Below are 20,934 nucleotides of genomic sequence, written 5' to 3' on the forward strand. Positions count from 1 at the left end.
GGGGCAGCAGAACCGAGCTGTCGTTTTCGTTATCACACATGTTTTTCTCGACGTGTTTATATTCAATTAAAAGCTGACATTATATGTTTAGTCCTGTGTTACTAACTGTGGTGATAGCGAGTCAAAAACGGATGTTTCCCCGACAATTGACCCCAGAAAAACTCTTCCTATATTCCACAATTGCAACATTTTTGGTGCTCATATTAAGTGTGGTTTCGCGAGTTAGTGCATTAAACTGGTTTATATGTTTTAAACAATCATTTTAATTCAAAATGTGCAATCCTGATATTTAAAAGTACCGGTAGAAAAGTTTAGCCTACTTTGCTACAGCTATTTCCATCCCAATTTTTGATTAGCAGCAATTGAACTACGAGAAGGCGGAATAATCATTGAATTATTTGATCCGTACTGACAATTCCGAATCATAACTAAAAACTGACAAATAGCATGCAAAACGGTGAAAACGAGGTAATGTTTACAACCATGCCAGAAAAGCTGTTTGTGTGGCTGCTAAAACGCCAACTGTTGCATCGCTTTTTAAGATGGAAACAGAGATTTTTCAAACATGTTGAAGATTTTATTGCTCCGTCGGTGGAGCTCGGCGAGGATGTTTTACATATTTTGTGCGTTGCATATTGTTTATTACTCACTATACAGTACTCAATTCGCTACTAATTGCGAATGATCTTTCTCAAAGTAAACATATAAGAACACATTTAATGTCTTCGATGTTAAATTAACGCCTGCCAAATTTATCTTTGATCATCATCGAAAAGAAATTCCCGGCGAACAAGGGGAAAGAGGCTGTCTTTCAGACATTTGTTGACAGCAAAGTAGATTTGACATATGAATAAGTGACTTGTTTTTTGCTAATAAATGAGTTCGATCTTGTAAATGTAAGTTTATAGGTTAGGTTAATGATATATTTAACAAAACAAACGTTTCCATCTTACTTGGCCTTTAATTTATTTATTCTCGTGCATAATAACATCTATAATTTGCTCATTGCACGAATTATTTTTAAGGTTAGGTATAAGGGGCAGCATTATCAGGAACTCGCCCCGGGCTGCAGAACAGTTCGGCACGCCCCTACGTGTGCATCAACAAATTCAGTAAATTAAGATATAATATATTACGTACTGAAGATACTTACGGTGCCTCTGCAAGATTCGTTTCAAACTGTCTCGTCTCCTTTGTCACGAATCTTTGCAACTACGTCGCAATAGCTATATATACTTAGACTAAAACGATATTTTAAAAGAGAAGTTCGGATCCAGGATTGTCGGCAGCTGGGGCCACAATATTATTTTGGATCAACTGAAGAAAAGGTTGAGAACAACAGTCTTAACACGATGCGCCACACCGCCGAGGATAAAATGAAAGCAGTGGTTTATGCAGCGTCTGGTCGGTAGGCCCCTTCCATCGTTCAACTTCATGTACCCGAAAATAGTACTGTATCTATGTACAAAATGCTGTATAGCCCAATGATACTAAAAATTCTTCTTAGTTCCTATTTGCCCTTCACTGAGGGAACCAAATGCCGAACGCCCAAAATTTAACTTTCATCGTACGTCACAATGCTGATAAAATGCTTTATCAGCGTTAAGTGATTTTGCTTCTCTATACTTTGCGGAAGCTTAGCACGGGCTTTGTTAGTCTTTTTAGCGCCACGGCCTTGACAGCACCATTCTACAGCACCAGGCCAGAGTTATGCTCGCGTACCCAAGTGCTTAGCGTTTTGTTTCTGGAATCTTACTTAGAAACGCCAAATAATATCGAACTAGGCTAACGACAAAGGGACGTATCGTCTCGGGTGAACTGGTAGTTCAGAAACCAGGAAGGCCAGAAGGCTATCTCTGTCTGTCTGTAGTCTATCTATCGTTACGTTATTCCTGTATTCAGTTATTGGTCAGTTGGTTGAACCACCAGTTCACAATCGCGATCTGACAATTACTTAAATAATGGACACCAACGGAAGCATTAATGAAAAGGATATTTTTGAGGAGTTTGGTCAACCTTTGGAGGTTGGAGATTCATGGTGAGTTGATGAAATCTGCTATGTTGGTTTTCCATATCAAGTAAATAGAATTGCAATTATACTGAGCAAAGAAATATTTTCCGTCCAAGCTCTTCAGAAAATTCGAACCTTGTCTGCTTGTAGCCAACATTTCCAGCTATGTAAAAAACAAGTTTCAAAAATCAGTATTGTATTTCTGGAGTTTCACTATATTTTGATACTTCTGTTAAAATTTCATGCCCAGGAATTGACTACTCTTCATTTGTTGTTTTCCAATATCAGGTATCTAATATCAGTGAGCTGGGTTAACAATTGGAAAAACCATGCTGGAATCGATGACTCAAGTGGTGAAAATCCAGGACAAATAGACAACTCCAGATTGTTTGAAGGTATTTTTGTTAGTTGTTACTATTTCTTGAATGATGGCAAGTTTTCAAGAATACTGGAATCGACTCGATCGAATGTATGTTGTTTCGTTTGCATTACTATTTTATTTTTATAAACCATGTAAATTATTACTTATCGATCTTAAGATCGGTAAGTATGTTGATAGGTATTTGTCTGTCTGTTTGTCTGTTATATGAACGCGATATCTCAAGAAGGCGAGATTGAATCTGCTCCACATTTTGCGTGTGCATTAATCATATCCCGGACCAGAAGCCTACTGATTTTGGATGAATTATGTCATATAATTAGCGAGCTATTAGTGATGGGACACACGGTGTCACTATAGAGTCATGAATCGAAACCGCAGTTTCGATCGATCAGTTTCGGTCTCCGACTGATAATCTCGTTTCATTTATTACTGATAATGATGTTTGGATTGAATTTTTCATATTAAATCAATAGGTATTACCAGACATGAGATTCTGTTTTGATATGGTTGAGCTTATCGTATCAGTTTTACCCTTCTTGGCCTTTCTCCATGGTCCACTCATTTGCAATTCAAGAGGAATCTGTTAAATGTTATAGCAATTGTGTTGAAACTCTCGCCACGTTACTACTGGTTCTATTTTTTGTAAATAAATATTGTTTTTGCAATCTTGTGTTTATCTGGCTTCAGAAAATTCTGATACCTTGCGGGAACATTTACTGGAAGAAAGTGAATATATGTTGATTCCTGCTGAATGCTGGAAAAAGCTCGTTCATATTTATGGAATACCAGAAGGACAAAAGCCTATTTGTAGGAAGGTAATTTTGTTCTTATGAAAGAAATGAATTTGTAGTTGGTATTGGTGAATATATGATTACAGTTTTTATACCCATAAATTTGACATTTCATTATGTTTGGAACAATGCCACATAGATTACACATGCATTCCCATCTCATCCTTATTAATACCCTTGTAGTTTAAGTCTGTTTCATGTTATCATATTTATTATAGGCCTATGAATAAATGGGTAGATAAACTCTCTTCTACCATCTTGCTTATTTGTCTTGACAGGTAATTGAGACCGGAACATTTTCCAAACAAACAACTGTTGAAATATATCCACCTTGCATCAGTATGAAACAACATGATGGTGACGGCCAAATTACCAAGGAAAACTTCAGTAGAGTAGCACTAATAGGTAGTAAAATACTGAATGTTTTTGATTGCGATGTTTCAATGTTGATGTTATTAATAATCTTTCGAATTAAATCAGTTTTGATACAATTTTCGTTCAAAAATACATGATACTCTGATAGGGAGTGTGTGTTATTGCCACTTTTGCTTAAATGTGAATCCAATAAAAGTGTTTATGATGGATTCAAGTTTGACTCTTATCTCCTGAAGGCTAATTGGAAGGGATTTGATTTTGATTTAATGAGTTAATATTGCTCTGTAGGTGATATTCACAAGAGAATGAAAGAAATATTTGGAATACCTGTGGAACAAACCACCCGATTGTATATTGAAGACAGTTCTGAAAACTCACTTGATGATAAATTTTCAATGGAGAAGGCTGGAGTTGGTCCCACATCGGTAATATGGTGTTTTTATTCAATAAATAGCAACATAGAGAACTTAAACAGCTGCAATATAAATATAAGCAACTTTCACCATTTAGGCACAGCATTTTTTTCATAAGACTGGATAGTAAGCAAACGCTGAACACCAGACAATTAAAGATATAATTCAGAAATATCTAAGCCTAGATAGGATAAAATTTTGGAAATTTATTCAACAAATTGTGAAACACCATTAATTGTTTGTTGTATGTTTGACTTAGTCTATGACTCTTGCATGTTGGTTTTATGGCTTGGTTTATTGTATGCATGAAACAAACCTTGGGTGTGAAAAAAAATGCATCAGTTCCTAAATTCTACTTTGATTCAATTTAGGTGGTTGTGATAGAAAAACAAAATGATAATAAAACTTGGCCTCGATCCACGATTGCACCTCCTTCATATACAGAAGCTACAACGTCAACTTCATCAACTCTGTCAAAATATAATACTAAGAATTCTAATTCTTCATCTTTTTCTTCCAGTAACGGGTATGTATTCACTCATTTACTTTTGAATTTCCCTTCTTTGGGTTTTACATCTTTAGATTAGCGTAGATATTTCATGAATGTAATGAATGTTGTAACAAGACATTGTAAATTTGTATAAATTAATTTTATAATGCAGAATAGTTGAGAATGTTTTACCTGTTTTTTTTTTTTAATACCGCCCTAATTTTAATTAGATTTTCTTGGTTGGCAAGTCTCTTGGCAAACCATCAGTCCAGTTTAGAATGAATATATCTTGAATTATTCCTAAAATCATGAATAGACATTATCAAATATGAACAATTTCAAATGTGTTTTATGTCATTTGTCAATGTCATTTTGTTTGACTCGGAAAAAATCTCAAATTTGAGATTCAAAACAAATGTATATACAAGACTGGATGAGACTGATAAAATTTTATCAATTATGAGACTTCTTATTTTCAAATCGAGAATAATTTTCTTTTGAACTTCTAGAAGCCACAATACAAGATACAGTTCAAACAATACTTATCGTTCATATCGAGATACACCAGGGATATGTGGTCTCAGCAACTTGGGCAACACTTGTTTCATGAATAGCGCAATCCAGTGTTTGAGTAACGTCTCTCCTCTTACGATGTATTTTTATGGTAAAAATTATTTTTAATAAGAAGGATATTTGATGTAGTTTGTGAAATGTGGTAATAATATGACCATGTTATTAAAGTTGAACCTGTAATTAAGCTTTTTGAGATGTCTATTCATTGTAATGTTCCTTATTCCACATTGCATTATCTATTGTACAAGATATTCAGTGGTTGTTCATCCGTACAAATGTTAATACACATACGCCGTTAAACTTCTTCTAAAACTTGTTTATTTTTCAGAAAATAAATATATCAAGGAGCTGAACAGAACAAATCCTATTGGCATGCGGGGAAAATTAGCTGAAACTTATGCTACCTTGATCCATGATATTTGGTCAGGAAATCATTCTTCTGTATCACCACGTGAATTCAAGGTGAGGACTGGATTCTGGAAGGATTTTTACTTTTATTTCAGGGAGAGAAATGAGGTTTTTGGTAGAAATATACAAGTTTTCTGAATTTTAAATGTCACAATTTTATTCAGTGAGCTGTAATTTTTTTGTCATAGTTGTGCTGTGATGGGTAATGAGTCATTCTAGATAGGAATTACGTCTATTGTGGCCCAATGCATCAGAATAGGAGTGCAACAATATGCTGCAATATCGTTGTTTCATAAGAATAGGTACATTTCATTCTGCCAGAATGGGACAGTTACTCATGGATTCCATACATTTTGAACGACTGCCCTGGTGTATTGATCTCGATTGCTTGCTGACCATACTTTTATTTTTTCTATTTAGTATAAAGTATCCAGTTTTGCTCCACAATTTTCTGGATATCAGCAACATGACAGTCAAGAACTTATGGCATTTTTGATTGATGGTCTTCATGAAGATTTAAACCGAATTGACAACAAACCGTGAGTATTTCATAATAATTTTCACTGTATTTAGTTTCGGTTCACAATTTTTTGAATGAATACTTCTGTGTTATTATTGAGGTGAAAACATAGTATAGAATGATTCTTCGATCTCTTGGCAGCTTCAGTATTTGGCTGAATTTTTTGTTAGGAATTTGTTCAAGGCGCGACATTTGTCAGAATTGCATGAATGGTGTGATTTTGTTATTAAAGTATACAGGCATTAGTATATAAAGCTTTGTATATTCTCAACTTTTCTCAATTAAATTCATATTCTTTCATATTTCTCTTATTTTTTTGCAGTTCAAATTGTGAATACTTTCCAGAATGTATATTAATAGTATTTTTGTAGTTGAATTCATAGCGTGTGCCTCAATACCCAGATGTACAGATAGACAGAATATTTTAATATTTTCAAATCACTAACTCAACTAAAGTAATGGATGAATATCTCAATAGTTTGGCTCAATAGCATACTGTGAATATTTCGATATAGAAATCAGAGCTTTCGAAACTTAGTCATAGTCATATTGACTAATGTTCAGATATTTTTATCTATTTATCTTTTATTAATGTAGGTATGTGGAATTAAAAGATTCAGCAGGACGTCCTGATTATGATGTTGCCATAGAAGCCTGGAAAAATCATTTAAGAAGAAACGATTCAATCATTGTTGACATGTTTCATGGATTGTTCAAAAGTACAATTGTTTGTCCTGACTGTGACAGAGTCTCTGTAACCTTTGATCCATTTGGATATTTACCACTTCCTCTGCCAAAGGCAAAAGATAGGATGATTCCTTGTACTTTCTTTCCTAGAGATGCTAAAAAACCCGTGACAAAGGTAATTTTTTATTGTTCAAATGAATTTGTGATGTAAGATTAACATGCAATCAGGAATCATCATTATGTCAGCGATGTACGCAAAATTGGAAACGTACACATTAGGCCCATTATATTTTTTCGTTTATACGGTTTTGATATTGGCATTATTGAATGATACAAATATGTTGATACCTTGGTTAAAAATTCTCAAACTTTTCATAACTAGCAATGCATTTACGGATCATTGCGCATTGGAAAAATATTTGACTTTGTAACAGTATTTATAGCATTTAATCAGTCCCAGTGTGGGGATTTCAATTTCTTTCGATCTGTTCTAATATTCACTGCAATAAATTTTAGTACAATGTGACAGTATCAAAAGACGGATGCATAAGAGATTTATGTAAAGCATTGGCAAAACAGACTGAAACTGAAGAAAATGAACTCATCGTCACTGATGTTTACAACTATAGGTAAGAAATTGTTCCCATTTTACCTTGCTTCAGTTTCAGTTATCTGATGAATATTTTAGTTGTGCTATAAGATTAATATGTGAGTGATATGTTGGGTGATTGGTCTTGGAAGAAATTCCATTAAAAAATGCCAAAATTAACGACATACTGGTACATTCTCAATCCCAACTAACTTTATGTCTGTAAACCTGATATCCAAGGAGAATATGATGTCATAATCGTCATTGGATAGTTTAGGGAAATTGTCTCTGCAATGAATTCTGATTGAAGACAAAACTTCATTCATTGCACTGTAAACCATTTTAATTGATTGCTAAAAGTTGATACAACTTGAGTGACTAATTGCGATTTTCCAATGCTTTGTTCATTTCTTATTTTAACTCCCACAGATTCTACAAAATCTATAGAGGAAGTGAAAGTATCGGCAATTACACAGATCGAGATAATTTGTTCGTTTTCCAAATTGGATTTGATGAAGAAGTTGAAAATGATGCAAATGAACAAGAAGAAGAAGAAAAGTTAGAATATGCTCGTGTTGTCATGAGACAGTGTAGTAGGTGAGACTGAGATTTTATAAAATCCATTTATTTTAGGGATCTCTCGATCACTGAGATTCTAAAATATATTTGTTTCTATTCTGGACAGCAAAGAATATAAATTTCTGCAATTTTCATATCCCATTTGTATTTATATTGGAATTTTATGACTATGCTGTGACTGTGATGCACCATTGTCCCTATGTTTGTTAGGGATTTTTAGGTAAAGACTACGCTGAACTGGAAAAGATTGCAGTACTTGAAAACTGCCTTTTTATTAATACCTGTACAGACCATCCATTGAAACGATCTCAGGCAATTATAGTTCAATATGTATGGATTTCTTTTATTTGCTCATTCCAGTTTTTAATCAATTCATTGTAATTTTATACAATACATTTTTGAATTGTTGTTTTCTACTCAGAAAACGGTTAACATTTCTCATTGTTGCATGATAACAATTTTTCAGTGCCCACGGGATGAGACTCTTTGCACACCCGTTTTTGATTCCTGTAAAATCAGGAGTAACAACATATCGAAAATTGTATAACTCAATACTTGCTGCAGTATCGTAAGTATCATTTCACAAAGCCTTGATTACTGTATATATTTTATACTACAGATTCTTACCTAGTATTCTGGATACTCCCATAGTATAATTACCAGGTTAAGATTAGGCCATAATTTCATTCTGATTTTTCTTATTTTAGTTCTATTACGAGTTTGGGGAGCCAAGCCCTGCCAATAGTAATCAGTCCCTTTACACAACTTGATGTAAAGTACGCGAACAAAATTAGTTACCTCCATATTGGTACATACACTTCTGGAGCGCCGTATTTTGTAAGATCCTATTCCAAACAATATTTCGTCATATTTTTCACTCTTCCTAAACATATTGATAGTTGTGCGTTAATTAATGACAGAGATTTATAGCAGATTCATCATGAAATGAGTTATGAAGTGAAGTCCAAACTGATTTCAAGTCTTGAGTTTCAGCTTTGTAGTGTTTGAGTTAGATGAAGTTCAACTTATTTTTTTGCAGTCGCTATGTCAAACAAGAGTACAAAGAAAACATAAAAATGTTGTCAGAATTGAAAAGATGTGAATTGAATGAATCCATTGGTTCTGATGTTGATGGAAATGAAGTCGGTGATACAAATAAAGAGGTTTGCTTATCATCATATCGATATAAGTGCTTATTTCAATACTTTCAATCATTTTGTTTTTTTGTTTTTTTTGTATTAGCAGGATGAAATGGAAGATGAAACGCAATGGTTCAAACTTGTTACAATCAATTCATTTGGAACAACCGTTTATAAGGAGCTCAAAGATAATGATGAACCAATCAAGTTCACAGGTCTTGCCATGTCTTCCTGTTATCAATCAATTTATGCAAATTAAGTGCATTACTACAATTTCAATGATTTTGCAAATAAGTTATTTTGAATGGGTCAATAACAACAGAAGCATTTTGGTATATCACTACTCAGCTAATTTACTTAGAACCAATTGAGCTCATTATAAAGGTGTTATAATGTTCAGGTGATGTTTACTTTTCTGCTGAATGGGACAGTGCAACATGTGAAGAGTATGCCGAAGAAAATTGGTCGGATACTTTCAAAAACGATGAATCCATGAATAAAACTGGGAACAAAGACAAAGGAATAAACTTACAGAAATGCATGGAATTTTTTACAACTCCTGAAAAACTGGGAAAGGAGGATTTGTGGTATGATAAAGGCTATGATCCCTTTATACCTTTTTGATTCAATTTTTTTTTTTTGGAATTTGCTTGAAGCAAGATTTTGTGCACCCACTGTGAAGCACATTCAGCTCTTAGCAAAATTACAGCTACTTAAGCTATGAATTGATGTTGATGCCGCTTCGTTTCGCACCAGTAGATGCCAGTTGACATGGCACTTTAGGCAGATTCAGTTGGTAATACCAATGAAACAGCCAGCCAAATGGTGGTGAGATTTTGATAAAAAAAACATCCTATATGCATCCAAGGTGATCTTGAGTTTAGATACTGGTTGTTACATCGTTTCCTTTTCCGAATGTTTACACATGGCTCTAATATTTTAACTGTAGGTTTTACATAAATACAGGTATTGTCCTAAATGTAAAGACCACAAGCAAGCAACAAAGAAGTTTGATTTATGGACATTACCACCCGTTCTCATTATTCATTTGAAAAGGTTTTCATACACACGTTGGTCGAGAGATAAAATAGGAACATATGTTGATTTTCCAACAAGGTTAGACTTATATTGTTCATAATGCACAGTTTTTGTTAACACTTCACAGTGATCTTAATTCAGTTCTGCTATGATCGATTGAAAATAATGGCCTTAGGTGTCTGAATGATGATTTTTATTTTATTCCTTTGATGTAGAGATCTAGATTTGTCTGATTTCATTATCAACCCTGCTAAGAGCAAGTGGCATGAACAAAAGAAGAGATATAATCTGATTGGTGTATCAAATCATTATGGGGGTATGGGAGGCGGACATTATACTGCATATTGTCGTAATTATAAAGATGGAAAATGGTATTATTTTGATGACAGTAGTGTTACTGAAAGCTCCGAAGACAAAGTCAAGGTATGTCATTCAATACTATTACATGGCGTTAATAGGGCCCGACCGATAGTGCCTTTTTGAACAGATACCGATAGTTTTCTGAAAATAGGCCGATACCGATGTTTCCTCACCTACAAATTAACAAGCAACAATCTGAGAATATTGTGTTTTTCTTGCAAAAGAAATGAAATTTTGAACTCATGCAATTGTGTGCGTGGCAAGAAAGAACATTTATTGTAAGGGCAGGAAACTTATGAATCTCAGAAGCTCCAGTTCAACAGTCTCAGATGTAGTTGAGCAGAGTTTTTCTGCATTGGCTCCTATGCTTTTCTGCATTGGCTCCAATCATACTTGCTCTTGTGTTTTGCTTTGAGATGGCTCTACAAGTTATACTTATACTCATCTTTTTTTTTAAATCGGCGGTACCCTTCGACTTAATAATGATAAGCATATTTTACAAATTACGCCATCATTATGGCACACAAAGTATTACCATACTTTGCTTTTGCTCTCACCGCTAGAACCAGCCGTCTACAACATATCAATACAAGAAGTTAAATCGCGCCTTGAACGAACTTGTATTATTATTTGACACAAATAGGATGTGCACACGTTTCTCTCGCTTCAATTTGCAAGCCACCACGTCCGTTTTGGATAAGAGAGACGCAGTCAAAAGCCGCTTTTTGATAAGAAAGAAATAGAATTAACGAAGAAAAAGAGTATTAGGCAGAACCACTCTCAATGAAACAAGCGATAAAACTGCTTTCCCTGCGTAATTTTGACACCTTGGCAGTCACATGATTGGCCGATATATATCGGTAAAATTAGCCAGCCGATACGGATAGTTCGAAATTTATGAAAAAACATGGCTGATATATCGGTCGGGCCCTCATATTAACATCTTTTGTCCTGGAATATTTTTATATTAGTCAGCGATGATCTCTATGGCGGGACAAATATAGAGATACCTGTAGTGTATATAGAGTGTATGATTACACTAATTTCATTTCGCATGTTCATCGTGAGGAAATAAACGAGTTTCGGTCAGTCCATTTTGCCCGAAGAAAGGTTTGCAAAGCTAATTGCACATCCACGTTACATAACTGCAACGTTTGGCAGTTCTTATATTTGCAAGTAATTTTTCAACTATGAAAGTTAGCAAGTCAGCACTCCGCACACGACTAATGGACGAGCATTTGCATGCTGTCCTGAGACTAGCAAAACACCGCAAAATAAGGCCATTAATCGGAACCAAATATCCAGCACAAGTAAATGCATATGTTTTATGTATCGTTTGCTGTACGATTCAAGTGTAATTTTAACACGATACATTCAGATATCCATTTTTGTACCTTATTTCTTGGTTTACGGCCCGCATGGTCAATAAATTTCAAAAAGTGGCCCGCGACATGGTTTGAGTTCTATAGAGATACAAATTTGGTCAAATTCATTTTGTTTCTTATGAGATGACACAGATGAATGAAACTGCATAGAAATTTATAAACGTGATTCATCATTTTTCAACAGACAAAAGCTGCTTATATGTTGATGTATCAGAGACAAGACATTGAGGAATGGGTTAACAAAGAAGGAGATGATGATTTCAATTTCTTGGAATCAATGGTGAGTCCAAGGAGCTGCCACGTTCGAGGATTCGATTTTAACATGAGTGAGAAAAAGAGAGAGCAACTACTCAACGGAAATGATTCAAATTTATCTAACTGTGGTGAGGAAGAAATGGATACCAGTTGATTATGAACTGAATGTCATTTTTTGCACGCAAAGTTTTTGTAAAGCACATAAATAATTTTGACGACTTTATTTTTCAAAAGATTAGAAAATTTGGTATTGTATCGCTTTCCTTAAAATAACATGTAGAGAAATTACAAATGAAAAATTGCTTAAGCAATGTCATTCTTTGTATTTGATCCCCGATGAAATATCTTGTTAATTCATGCCTCATTATGTATCTTTTTATTCAAGATATTTATTTATCTGCAATTTAAAAGTTATGGAAGCTAATGTTATCTTGGCCTACCGCAACTTTTTAGGGACTACCGGTAATCCACGGCCACTGCAACTTAACTAAAACTTTTGGGGTAACAAAATGACCACTGAAATTATTGCATCATCTTTGACATATTTTAAGTAGATGCTCTGGGTAGCATCCTTGTTAGCATGACCTCGTTAGTCACAGCTGAACAGGAATATCTTGTATGCGACGACCTGTTTGTGAACGAATCTACTTATCATATTTAGTTTGATCTGATTGACTGATTATTTTGGAAAGTTCTTTTATCGATATGTATTTCTATATTTCGTCATTATCTCGTGAGTTCAATTTGGTTCCAATTACTTATATCAAAAGATACACTTTTTTTATTTTGAGGTTGAAATAGGTTACTCTGCTCATCTACAATATCATAGAGCTCATTTATTCTTCATTGATTATTTGTACAAATATAGAATAGCAATATAATTGTTAATTCCATGGTATTGAAATCTCAATTGGTTTATAGCCACACAAATATAGAATAGCAATATAATTGGTAATGCCATGGTATTGAAATCTCAATTGGTTTATAGCCACTATGATTTATATTTCATAATTTTTATTGTACCCTTCTGGCCTGCATGTTTTTTTCTTGCTTATGTTCCTGTATTGTCTACTTCTGCTTCATTCATTGTCTTTACCTCCTGTATTATCTTGTGATTAAAATGTTCATGAGAATATGCAGAACTTAATTTATGGGCAATCTTGTTGATATTTGACCAGGTTCTTCCAATTTTTTCAGAAAGAGATAATTTCTGAACCTCGTGATTGAATGTCATAGATTCCACTTGTAACCAGAGGAATAGTTGTGTGACCAGATTATTCATTTTTCTCATACCTCTGGTAGAAAATGTAAATTGGATAAATATAAATTGATTTTGCTGATGCAATGTTTTGGTTTCATGCCTATTTATAAGGATCACATATGTATATCATTTCAATTAATTATTCTTATATATGAGTATGCGAAATAAAGAGAAATTACAGTAGAAGTTGTCGTTTTCATATTTAGCAACAGTTTAAAGGCAATTGCGAGAGTGCCCAAACGATGTTATAGGCAGTGGTGGAATTCAGACGATTCGCATCGGTTTTGGAGAATCGTCTCACGGAATTTTATCAGCTAACCGGTTAGCATTACTGGTTGCTGTCCATGTTCTGTTTGCAACAGAATGACGAAAAATTTGACAGTTCACCACTGGTTATAGGTTGTATACAAGCGTCTTTTCAGATCAAGGTAGTGAAACTGCCTGAATGAGATTGGCCGTGAAGTCAACCGTAGTTGACAACACGCTTAGTGTCGAACGATTTTAAAAATTTGCAAAGGAGAAAAAAACAAGATAAAGTCACAAACTGCTGCACGCGATGTGGAAATCTCTTACAAAACCACTGGACCGCGACAGCGTGGAAAAGGGCAAAATGTGCTTTCCCGCCATTTTACCTCCAACGTAAAACGTGCTGCAGGTGTTTTAGAGGCAGGAATTCTCCGATTCCCAGGTACAGTATAACTTCGATATTTTTTTAATTTGATAACATTATAATTAGGTATAGGCTACTAATTAGCAATAGGGCTGATATACCGCGTACGGGTATAGCGCAACCCTGTCTGCCTGTAACGTTGTCTGGTTATTTGGAATATTATGAAGTTCAGAACATTTGACATTCATAGCTTAGATTTATGGTACCGGTATGGCTTTTTGGAAATCTGGAAATAATAGCGTACTGTTGCTGTATTGCAGCTCAAACCGAATAATCTTAGGATCGATCCAATGTATTTAAGGAGCAGACGATTTTGAATTTGGAAATGCAGCAAAAAGCAAAATCTGACAGATTTGTGGATGAACAATCTGCTGATCTGACAATGATTTGATTCATTTTCAATTTTTTTATATGATGCACTTTAAAATGTATCTCCTAAGTTACATCTATTGGTTAACTAATTAATGTAACTCATAAGTTATGTCTGCTCAAAATAAAGACTGTAAGAAGTTGAACGATGTTGGTTATATTTCTGTATTTCATTGTACTGTACGGCACACTATCTAAATTCTGTGAATTTCCTTCCATCTGGTTCAGTAAAACAAACATTCCATGTGTCTCACAAATGAGGGGCGTCTGACACCACGTCAGATGCTTCATATCATGTCATGTTTGTCTCAATGCCGTACATGATCAAAATTGCTGTTTTTGCTAAAAACTTTTGAATGTCACGATTCATTATACTGTATTTTTACCGATATTGAGGAACAACAATGTCCAGACGCCTCCCAAAGAAGGGGTGTCTGATCATTGGTAAAATGGGTTTCTCTGAAACGAGATAAAGTCGCTCGATCTGTATAGTGTGCCATCCTGTTGTATGTTAATGAATTTTCATCTCGGACTGTTGATAGAGAGATACTGAGATAGAGGAATATTTTATAGTCTACAAAGTGTCTGGCTTGTTGGGGCATCTGGCACAACGGCAGATGCGTAATATCGCGCCATGCTTGCCTCGATAATAGTCTAAAATCTAAATTAATCGCGGCTGTCACATGCTGACCTGACCAAAATTGTCGTTTTTTGCTAAAAGCTCTTGAATGCCACGGTAGAAATTTCTTTCCTTCTGTAAATCGGATTATTTTTTCCTGAGGAATTCAATGATGACGTTTTTAGATTGCGCTCCTTTGTAGTTTTTTGTGCAACTTCATTTTACTGTATTTTTACTGATATCGAGGGACAACAATGTCCAGAAGTCCCTGAATAGAGATCGGCAAAATGGGATTCTCTGGAACGAGACAATGTCTCTCGATCTGTATAGTGTGCAATACTCTTCTTGCATCCAGTATAGCAAATATATTTTATTCAATATCTAGCCCTATTATGAGAACAAAGCCCTTAGTTTTTACTTTCAAGCTTTGTCATCAGATATCTCCATATTAGTTTATGTCAAATATCAGCATAGTGAAGCATCTGATATATCTGCATTCCGCTGTGCAATGTACCTTTGCTTGGGATGTGGCTGTGTTTTTCCACTGTTTGAAATTAAATTTATTTTACAGAAAAATTGAAGCACATGTAACGCATCCACATTAAATCAATGTGAAAAGATTGCCTGAAGAAATAAACTCTATAAAATGTCTTCTGCCAATGATGATGCTGAGGATAATGGGTCATCCACGCAGGGTAAAATTGCTACAAATGTCTATATACAAATTTGGCAATCAAGAAGCTAAATTATGGTCTTATTTGAATCTGTACAACTGGAATAATGTCCCATGTTGTCAAGAATTTGTTTCAATAAATGAGGTTCAAGTCAGCTTGGTTATTCTCAGAAAGAATTAATTTGCTTATCTATTCTTATTAACAAAATTATTATTTCAAAAATTAAATAAATTACAGGGCTTGCATCAACCAGGTCTAGAAGAGAACGCAAAGATAAAACTGGTAGAAAAGCGATGTTAGAAAAACTGAAAGCTGCAAAAAATAAAGGAGAACGACTAAAATATGAAGTAAATGATTCTGTTGAATTTTGTGTGAAATATTATTCATTGATAATTAAATATATATATTTATGGAATGGATCCAAAGTTAACCAATTTTGATAAACTGTTGTCGCTGACAAAATTCATTTTTATGTATCAAACGAACTAATTGCTTTCAAATTTTCGATAGTATGGACCATAACCTCAATGTTCACCTAAAATTTTTAATAATATAGCCACCACTGCCACTTGATTTTTTAGAAATTATCTGTGTTGTAACCAGTGGCGCAACCAGGCTGTTTTCAACGGGGGGGTCCGACCGGAATTTACACAGTGCAACCACGACGTAAGTCGCAACGCCACTAGGTGTCGGCCCGCTGACCACGATAAATTGCTCATGGTTAAAAGGGAAACGCCATCGATTAAATCCCAGCCTTTCGCTTACTTTGCACTCGTTCATTAACGGCGCTTCGTTATGTCTTGCACCTCGTGGGTAGCAAAACGTCGTTCATTACATTCTAGCGAATTGCTAACGAAAAGCTGTTAATTATTTTCAACGTTTCCCTCGCTTTGCGCCTCGTGGATAATGAAACACGGCTTGAATAAATTCCAGTGTTTCATTCGTGCCGCGCCTTGCTCGTTGGGTGAATTCGTCAAGACTAAAAACAAAATGCACTTCTTGCGAATGGACCTTTTCCCGACCCTAACCTCAGAAAAATTCTAAACTAAACTGAAGCTCACCGGAAGACATAATGACAATTAAAATAATTGATTTACAACTAATTTTTGGAAACACAACTAAAAACTGACTAATTTAATGCAGGGATGTCCAAATCGAATTTAAATTCAAATACTGTTTTTTCGTGTTTATAATAATCCCGAATATGGCGCACATATCCTAGCGTCGTCGTCCATGTGTGGTTCGGCAATATATTACACCTGACATGAAAGAATTTCGATAAACGCCGACTTAAGAACTTATAAGACTTCGAGGACGTTTTTGATTGAAAATATTTTCTTATCGGGTTATTTTAACTTAGTCGAGATGGTTTAGGCGTCCTCGGCAAATTGTGTCTTAATTAGTTGTTTTCATCCTCAGTTTCGATAGTGACCGAACATAACAGGAAATTTTTTCATTTCTTTTAATTTAGCGCATATAAAATAGCTCTTAAATAGTATTTAATATCTATCGCGGATTTCGTCTGCATACGGCATTGATGACAACATCAGTTCAGTTAAAGTTAGCGGTATTCATTTATAAACAAAAATACATAACAGCCGACATGAAATATTCAAATCAGCGCAGAGTTCAATTAATATCTTAATATGCACATAGAAAGAAGAAAGGACAGAGAAATAACGACTAAAAACTAAGAACGATATGGTATGTTTGTGTACTTTTGTTTACCATCGTCATCATAATCAAATTAGTTAAACCCGATTCCCGAATTTCCGTCCGCCAACAATGGAGAATAAAGATGGAAAAACGTGTTTTACTTTTTGAGTCAGCGTTGATTTAAATTTTTCATGCTATGTGTTATAATTTTTTGATTATAAACCAATACCTCCAACTTAAAATGAACGATATTGTTATCAACGACGTCGGGACTCGGGATAACGATAAAATCTCCGATAGAAACCAAATAATATTTAGAAACTATTTTATAGATTGCAAGAAATTAAAAAATTTCCCGTTAAGTTCGATAACTATCGAAACTGAGGATGAAAACAATTAATTAGGACAGGATTTGCTTTTAAGTTTATAGCCGAGACGCACAACATATCTTGACTGAATTGAAATATACGATAACAAATGTAAAAAATTTTCAACCAAAAACGTCCTCGACGTCTTATAAGCACTTCAAGTCAGAGTTTATTGAAAACCTTTCACGACGACTGTTAGTTATTGCCGTGCCTCACATGGCTGCTTTCGATTGCGATAAAAAATGAAATAATTGTGGAATGTTTTTAAATCAGAACGTGGACGGGGGCGGTAGGATGTTTACGGCGTTTTCGGTTTTCGGCCTTTCATATGTAGAAAATCTTAGGTTAATCGAAGCAATATTTTTCCGAAAAAAATTTTCGTGTCCAGATTTTCAGAGTTCCTACTGCATTATTATAACATGAAGAGGGGCGGCGTTACATTGCGGCAAGATGATGAAGCACGAGAGTATTCGTCACAAGAGAGAGAGAGATAGCATTATGCTATTGTCGCTTTCAATTCGCATCGACAGCGCGCGATTTCTATTTTTTTGAGATAACATATCTCATTTTCGAATACAAACATTTACGCGGGGATAGCGATTATTACGTAACTATCAGCAAAAAGGTATGATTGAAGTCGGGCGGTGTTAAACTACGTCGAGGTGATAAAGCACTGGAAAAAAGTAGTTTTCACCGGATTGTTATGACCGTGGAACGATGTTGTTTTAACGTAGAACAATGATAAAAAAATGAATTTCAAACAGGGGGGACACGACCCCCGTAACCCCCCCGCTGGTTGCGCCACTGGTTGTAACTGCTTGATGATTTTGATGAGCAGGTATCAATGAACTATGCACCAATAACTGTAATCCTTAGTATTTTTCATGCCTGTATGTTTTGTATATTGAGATTTTGTTTAATATTAATTTCTGTCTTAATTCAGGTGTCTGATATGCAGAATGTATATGACGAAGTTGATGAGAGAGAGTATGAAAAAAATGTTAGAAAGAGGCAAGACGATGACTGGATTGTAGATGATGGTATATTAGCTTCCTATTTTCATATCCAATCTCCATGATGCATGGTTTCAAAGAGGTGGGGTAAAAAATTAATGGGAAATATTATATTTGAAACTGCTGAAATTGAATGGCAGTTGTGTTGGGATGTCCATAGATCTGAAACAAAGTACTGGTTAACGAATCCCATTTATGACTTGGAATGATAACCAAGAAAGAATCTTTACTATAATTATGATTGAGCCATCTTATCTCCACATGATAAATAAGAAATTCCTATCTCCTATTATTGTACTTGACTTGGAATTCTTTATTCACTACAATTTATTATATGATTTTCATATATTTCCAGGTACAGGGGATTATTTCGATGATGGGAGAGAACTTTTTGATGAAGAACAACAAGAATTTGAGGAAAGAAGAAAAGTGAGAATGATAAAACTAGATCTAGATTTTTCTAAAATCGGTTGACAGAAACTTGAGAAGACCACAACTGTAATTGTTGATTTATCCTCGATTGTTTCTCTTTTTTATGAATGGGCCACATTTGTCCGGTTTAATAATTTTCCGTGGACACAGATTACACTGTGATTTTATAAACAAAATAGACTAGAAAAAATATAATTTTGACCATGATATACTAATTCTCATTTAATACTCACAGATGGATGTTGAAGAAAATGTCAAGAAGGGAAAAGGAAGAGATTCTAAAAAAAAGATAAAGTTGGTAAAATCAAGCAATATTAAAAATATGTTTACTTCTATGGGAGCAAAGAAGAAAACTCACGAGGTACGGCTTAAATATGGTATTTCACGCAGAATTTCTGTATTTAGTTTCTAGTCTGGTTGTCAATAATCACCTCATCCAGGGTGTGTTAATACATTTGGATGTTATGGTAAACTAAAAGGATTTGAGTCTTATATTTTCACAAGTACCAGTATATCTATATATTAAAATGTTTATGGGTTTGTTTATAATAAAACTGAGTTTGCATTCCTTAAAATTATAAGAAGTTTTCACAGGTTCACTTCAAGTAAGCGCTCTGCTGGCAGATCATCTATATTTCATTGTTTATATTTTTAATTGAAGAAATCGGCGGATTTGGCTCAAGATGAATTGTTAGGAGATATTTTGAATGAGATATCAACTGCTAAACCTGATCCTCTGTCAACACAATTAAGACCTGTCAAATTGAAGAAGAAGAAAATCATAACACCATCTGGTAAGCATACTGTTTATGGCATTTTTTTATCTGAATATTTAATTGGATAGTTTGTGTGTGTGTGTGAATAGTTTAATATTCCAGACTTCAGTGGTATTATTGATCACTTTTTTCAAAATATTTCTATAACTTGGATAATTTTTTTTGATTTGCAGTTTTTTCTAGTGTATAGGCCTACTTGAAGCATATTTTTGGATATGTGTAGTTTGTGACATGTTTCGTGATTAAAGACGCTAAGTATGACTACTTACAAGTATTCAATTCTTATCCGATTCCTACATTTTCGATTCTCGATTACTCGACATATCTTACCGAGAAAACATACCCTAGGCCAGCGGTTCCCAACCTTTCTACCCTGGCGGACCGGTAAAATTAGATTAAATGTACTCGCGGACCGGCAAAAATTGAAATGGCCGTAACAGAAAAGAATAACATATATTTGCGTCTTATAATGCAATGTCGGGCACTCAATATGCTTCTAGAGAAAAAAGCACACTTTAAAACATTTCACACGAAGAATAACTATCAAATAATGTGCCGACCAAAAATTACAAATGAGTGAAACATAAAATAATACCATATATTTGCGTAATGAAATGCAGTGCTGGGCACCCATTATGCGTGAGAAAGGCACGCATTAAATTCTCACATTAAAATAATGAACAATTAACTTCTGTGAAAATTTTGCTGCTGTTTCGTTTCCAATACAAGATTGCGAACGAGGCAAAGAAGTTTTTGCAACACGTAGCTCTGCAGCCGCGTGCAGCCGATTTCCTTGCCTCGTTTTAATCAAAGTGAGGTTTTAATTGAATCGAGTGATGAGAATGTTTTTTCGCATAACGCACTAACTGGCTGAAAAGACGGACCACAGTTTGATTGCTCGATTACTTGGCGATGGGTATTCGTTATCAAGAGATATCTAAAATTGTGATAAGTAATTCTTTTTCAATCTGGACTGTAAAGAAGAATCACAATTTTAATCAAGCCTTTTCTTTTTCATTGGGTTCATAATATTAATCCCTCTGCAGTTAATCGACGCCTTAAACGGAATGAATTTGCATTACAATGACAAAGTCGTCGATA

At 34.7% G+C, this 20,934-nt stretch overlaps 2 protein-coding genes across 3 annotated transcripts in view; both read left to right on the forward strand.

Annotated features, from left to right (window-relative positions):
* Positions 1-1,619: 1,619 nt before the first annotated feature.
* LOC120327665 (ubiquitin carboxyl-terminal hydrolase 15-like) lies at positions 1,620-13,442 on the forward strand. Of its 2 annotated transcripts, none has more exons than XM_039394000.2 (19): positions 1,620-2,038; positions 2,300-2,406; positions 3,081-3,208; positions 3,463-3,589; positions 3,848-3,984; positions 4,344-4,498; positions 4,972-5,126; positions 5,364-5,497; positions 5,864-5,982; positions 6,561-6,825; positions 7,167-7,279; positions 7,669-7,836; positions 8,285-8,386; positions 8,858-8,981; positions 9,061-9,172; positions 9,358-9,544; positions 9,924-10,073; positions 10,211-10,418; positions 11,925-13,442. In XM_039394000.2, exons 1-19 carry the CDS (start codon positions 1,962-1,964, stop codon positions 12,147-12,149), a joined length of 2,793 nt encoding a protein of 930 aa, XP_039249934.2. In that variant the 5' UTR covers positions 1,620-1,961; the 3' UTR covers positions 12,150-13,442. The 2 variants fall into 2 exon arrangements, with proteins under 2 accessions (XP_039249934.2, XP_039249935.2); XM_039394001.2 differs by having other exon boundaries at positions 9,064-9,172.
* A 373-nt stretch (positions 13,443-13,815) lies between these two features.
* Positions 13,816-20,934, forward strand: part of LOC120327663 (DNA polymerase alpha catalytic subunit-like) — a 30,288-nt gene continuing 23,169 nt past the window's right edge. Inside the window, exons 1-7 of the mRNA XM_039393997.2 lie at positions 13,816-13,944; positions 15,486-15,609; positions 15,826-15,935; positions 18,556-18,652; positions 18,981-19,054; positions 19,293-19,418; positions 19,719-19,851. Coding sequence (XP_039249931.2) covers positions 15,561-15,609; positions 15,826-15,935; positions 18,556-18,652; positions 18,981-19,054; positions 19,293-19,418; positions 19,719-19,851 — 589 coding nt within the window. The 5' untranslated portion in view covers positions 13,816-13,944; positions 15,486-15,560. The remainder of the gene's footprint in view (positions 13,945-15,485; positions 15,610-15,825; positions 15,936-18,555; positions 18,653-18,980; positions 19,055-19,292; positions 19,419-19,718; positions 19,852-20,934) is intronic.

The sequence above is a fragment of the Styela clava genome, chromosome 7 (genome assembly GCF_964204865.1).
Source record: "Styela clava chromosome 7, kaStyClav1.hap1.2, whole genome shotgun sequence".
NCBI classification, from domain to species: domain Eukaryota; kingdom Metazoa; phylum Chordata; class Ascidiacea; order Stolidobranchia; family Styelidae; genus Styela; species Styela clava.

Bases quoted from the DNA above. Each gene is read 5' to 3' on its own strand.
- LOC120327665 (XM_039394000.2), top strand. From the start codon at position 1,962: ATGGACACCAACGGAAGCATTAATGAAAAGGATATTTTTGAGGAGTTT. The intron at 2,039-2,299 runs GTGAGTTGATGA...TTCCAATATCAG, and splicing joins TTGGAGGTTGGAGATTCATG to GTATCTAATATCAGTGAGCT. The intron at 5,127-5,363 runs GTAAAAATTATT...TTTATTTTTCAG, and splicing joins TCTTACGATGTATTTTTATG to AAAATAAATATATCAAGGAG.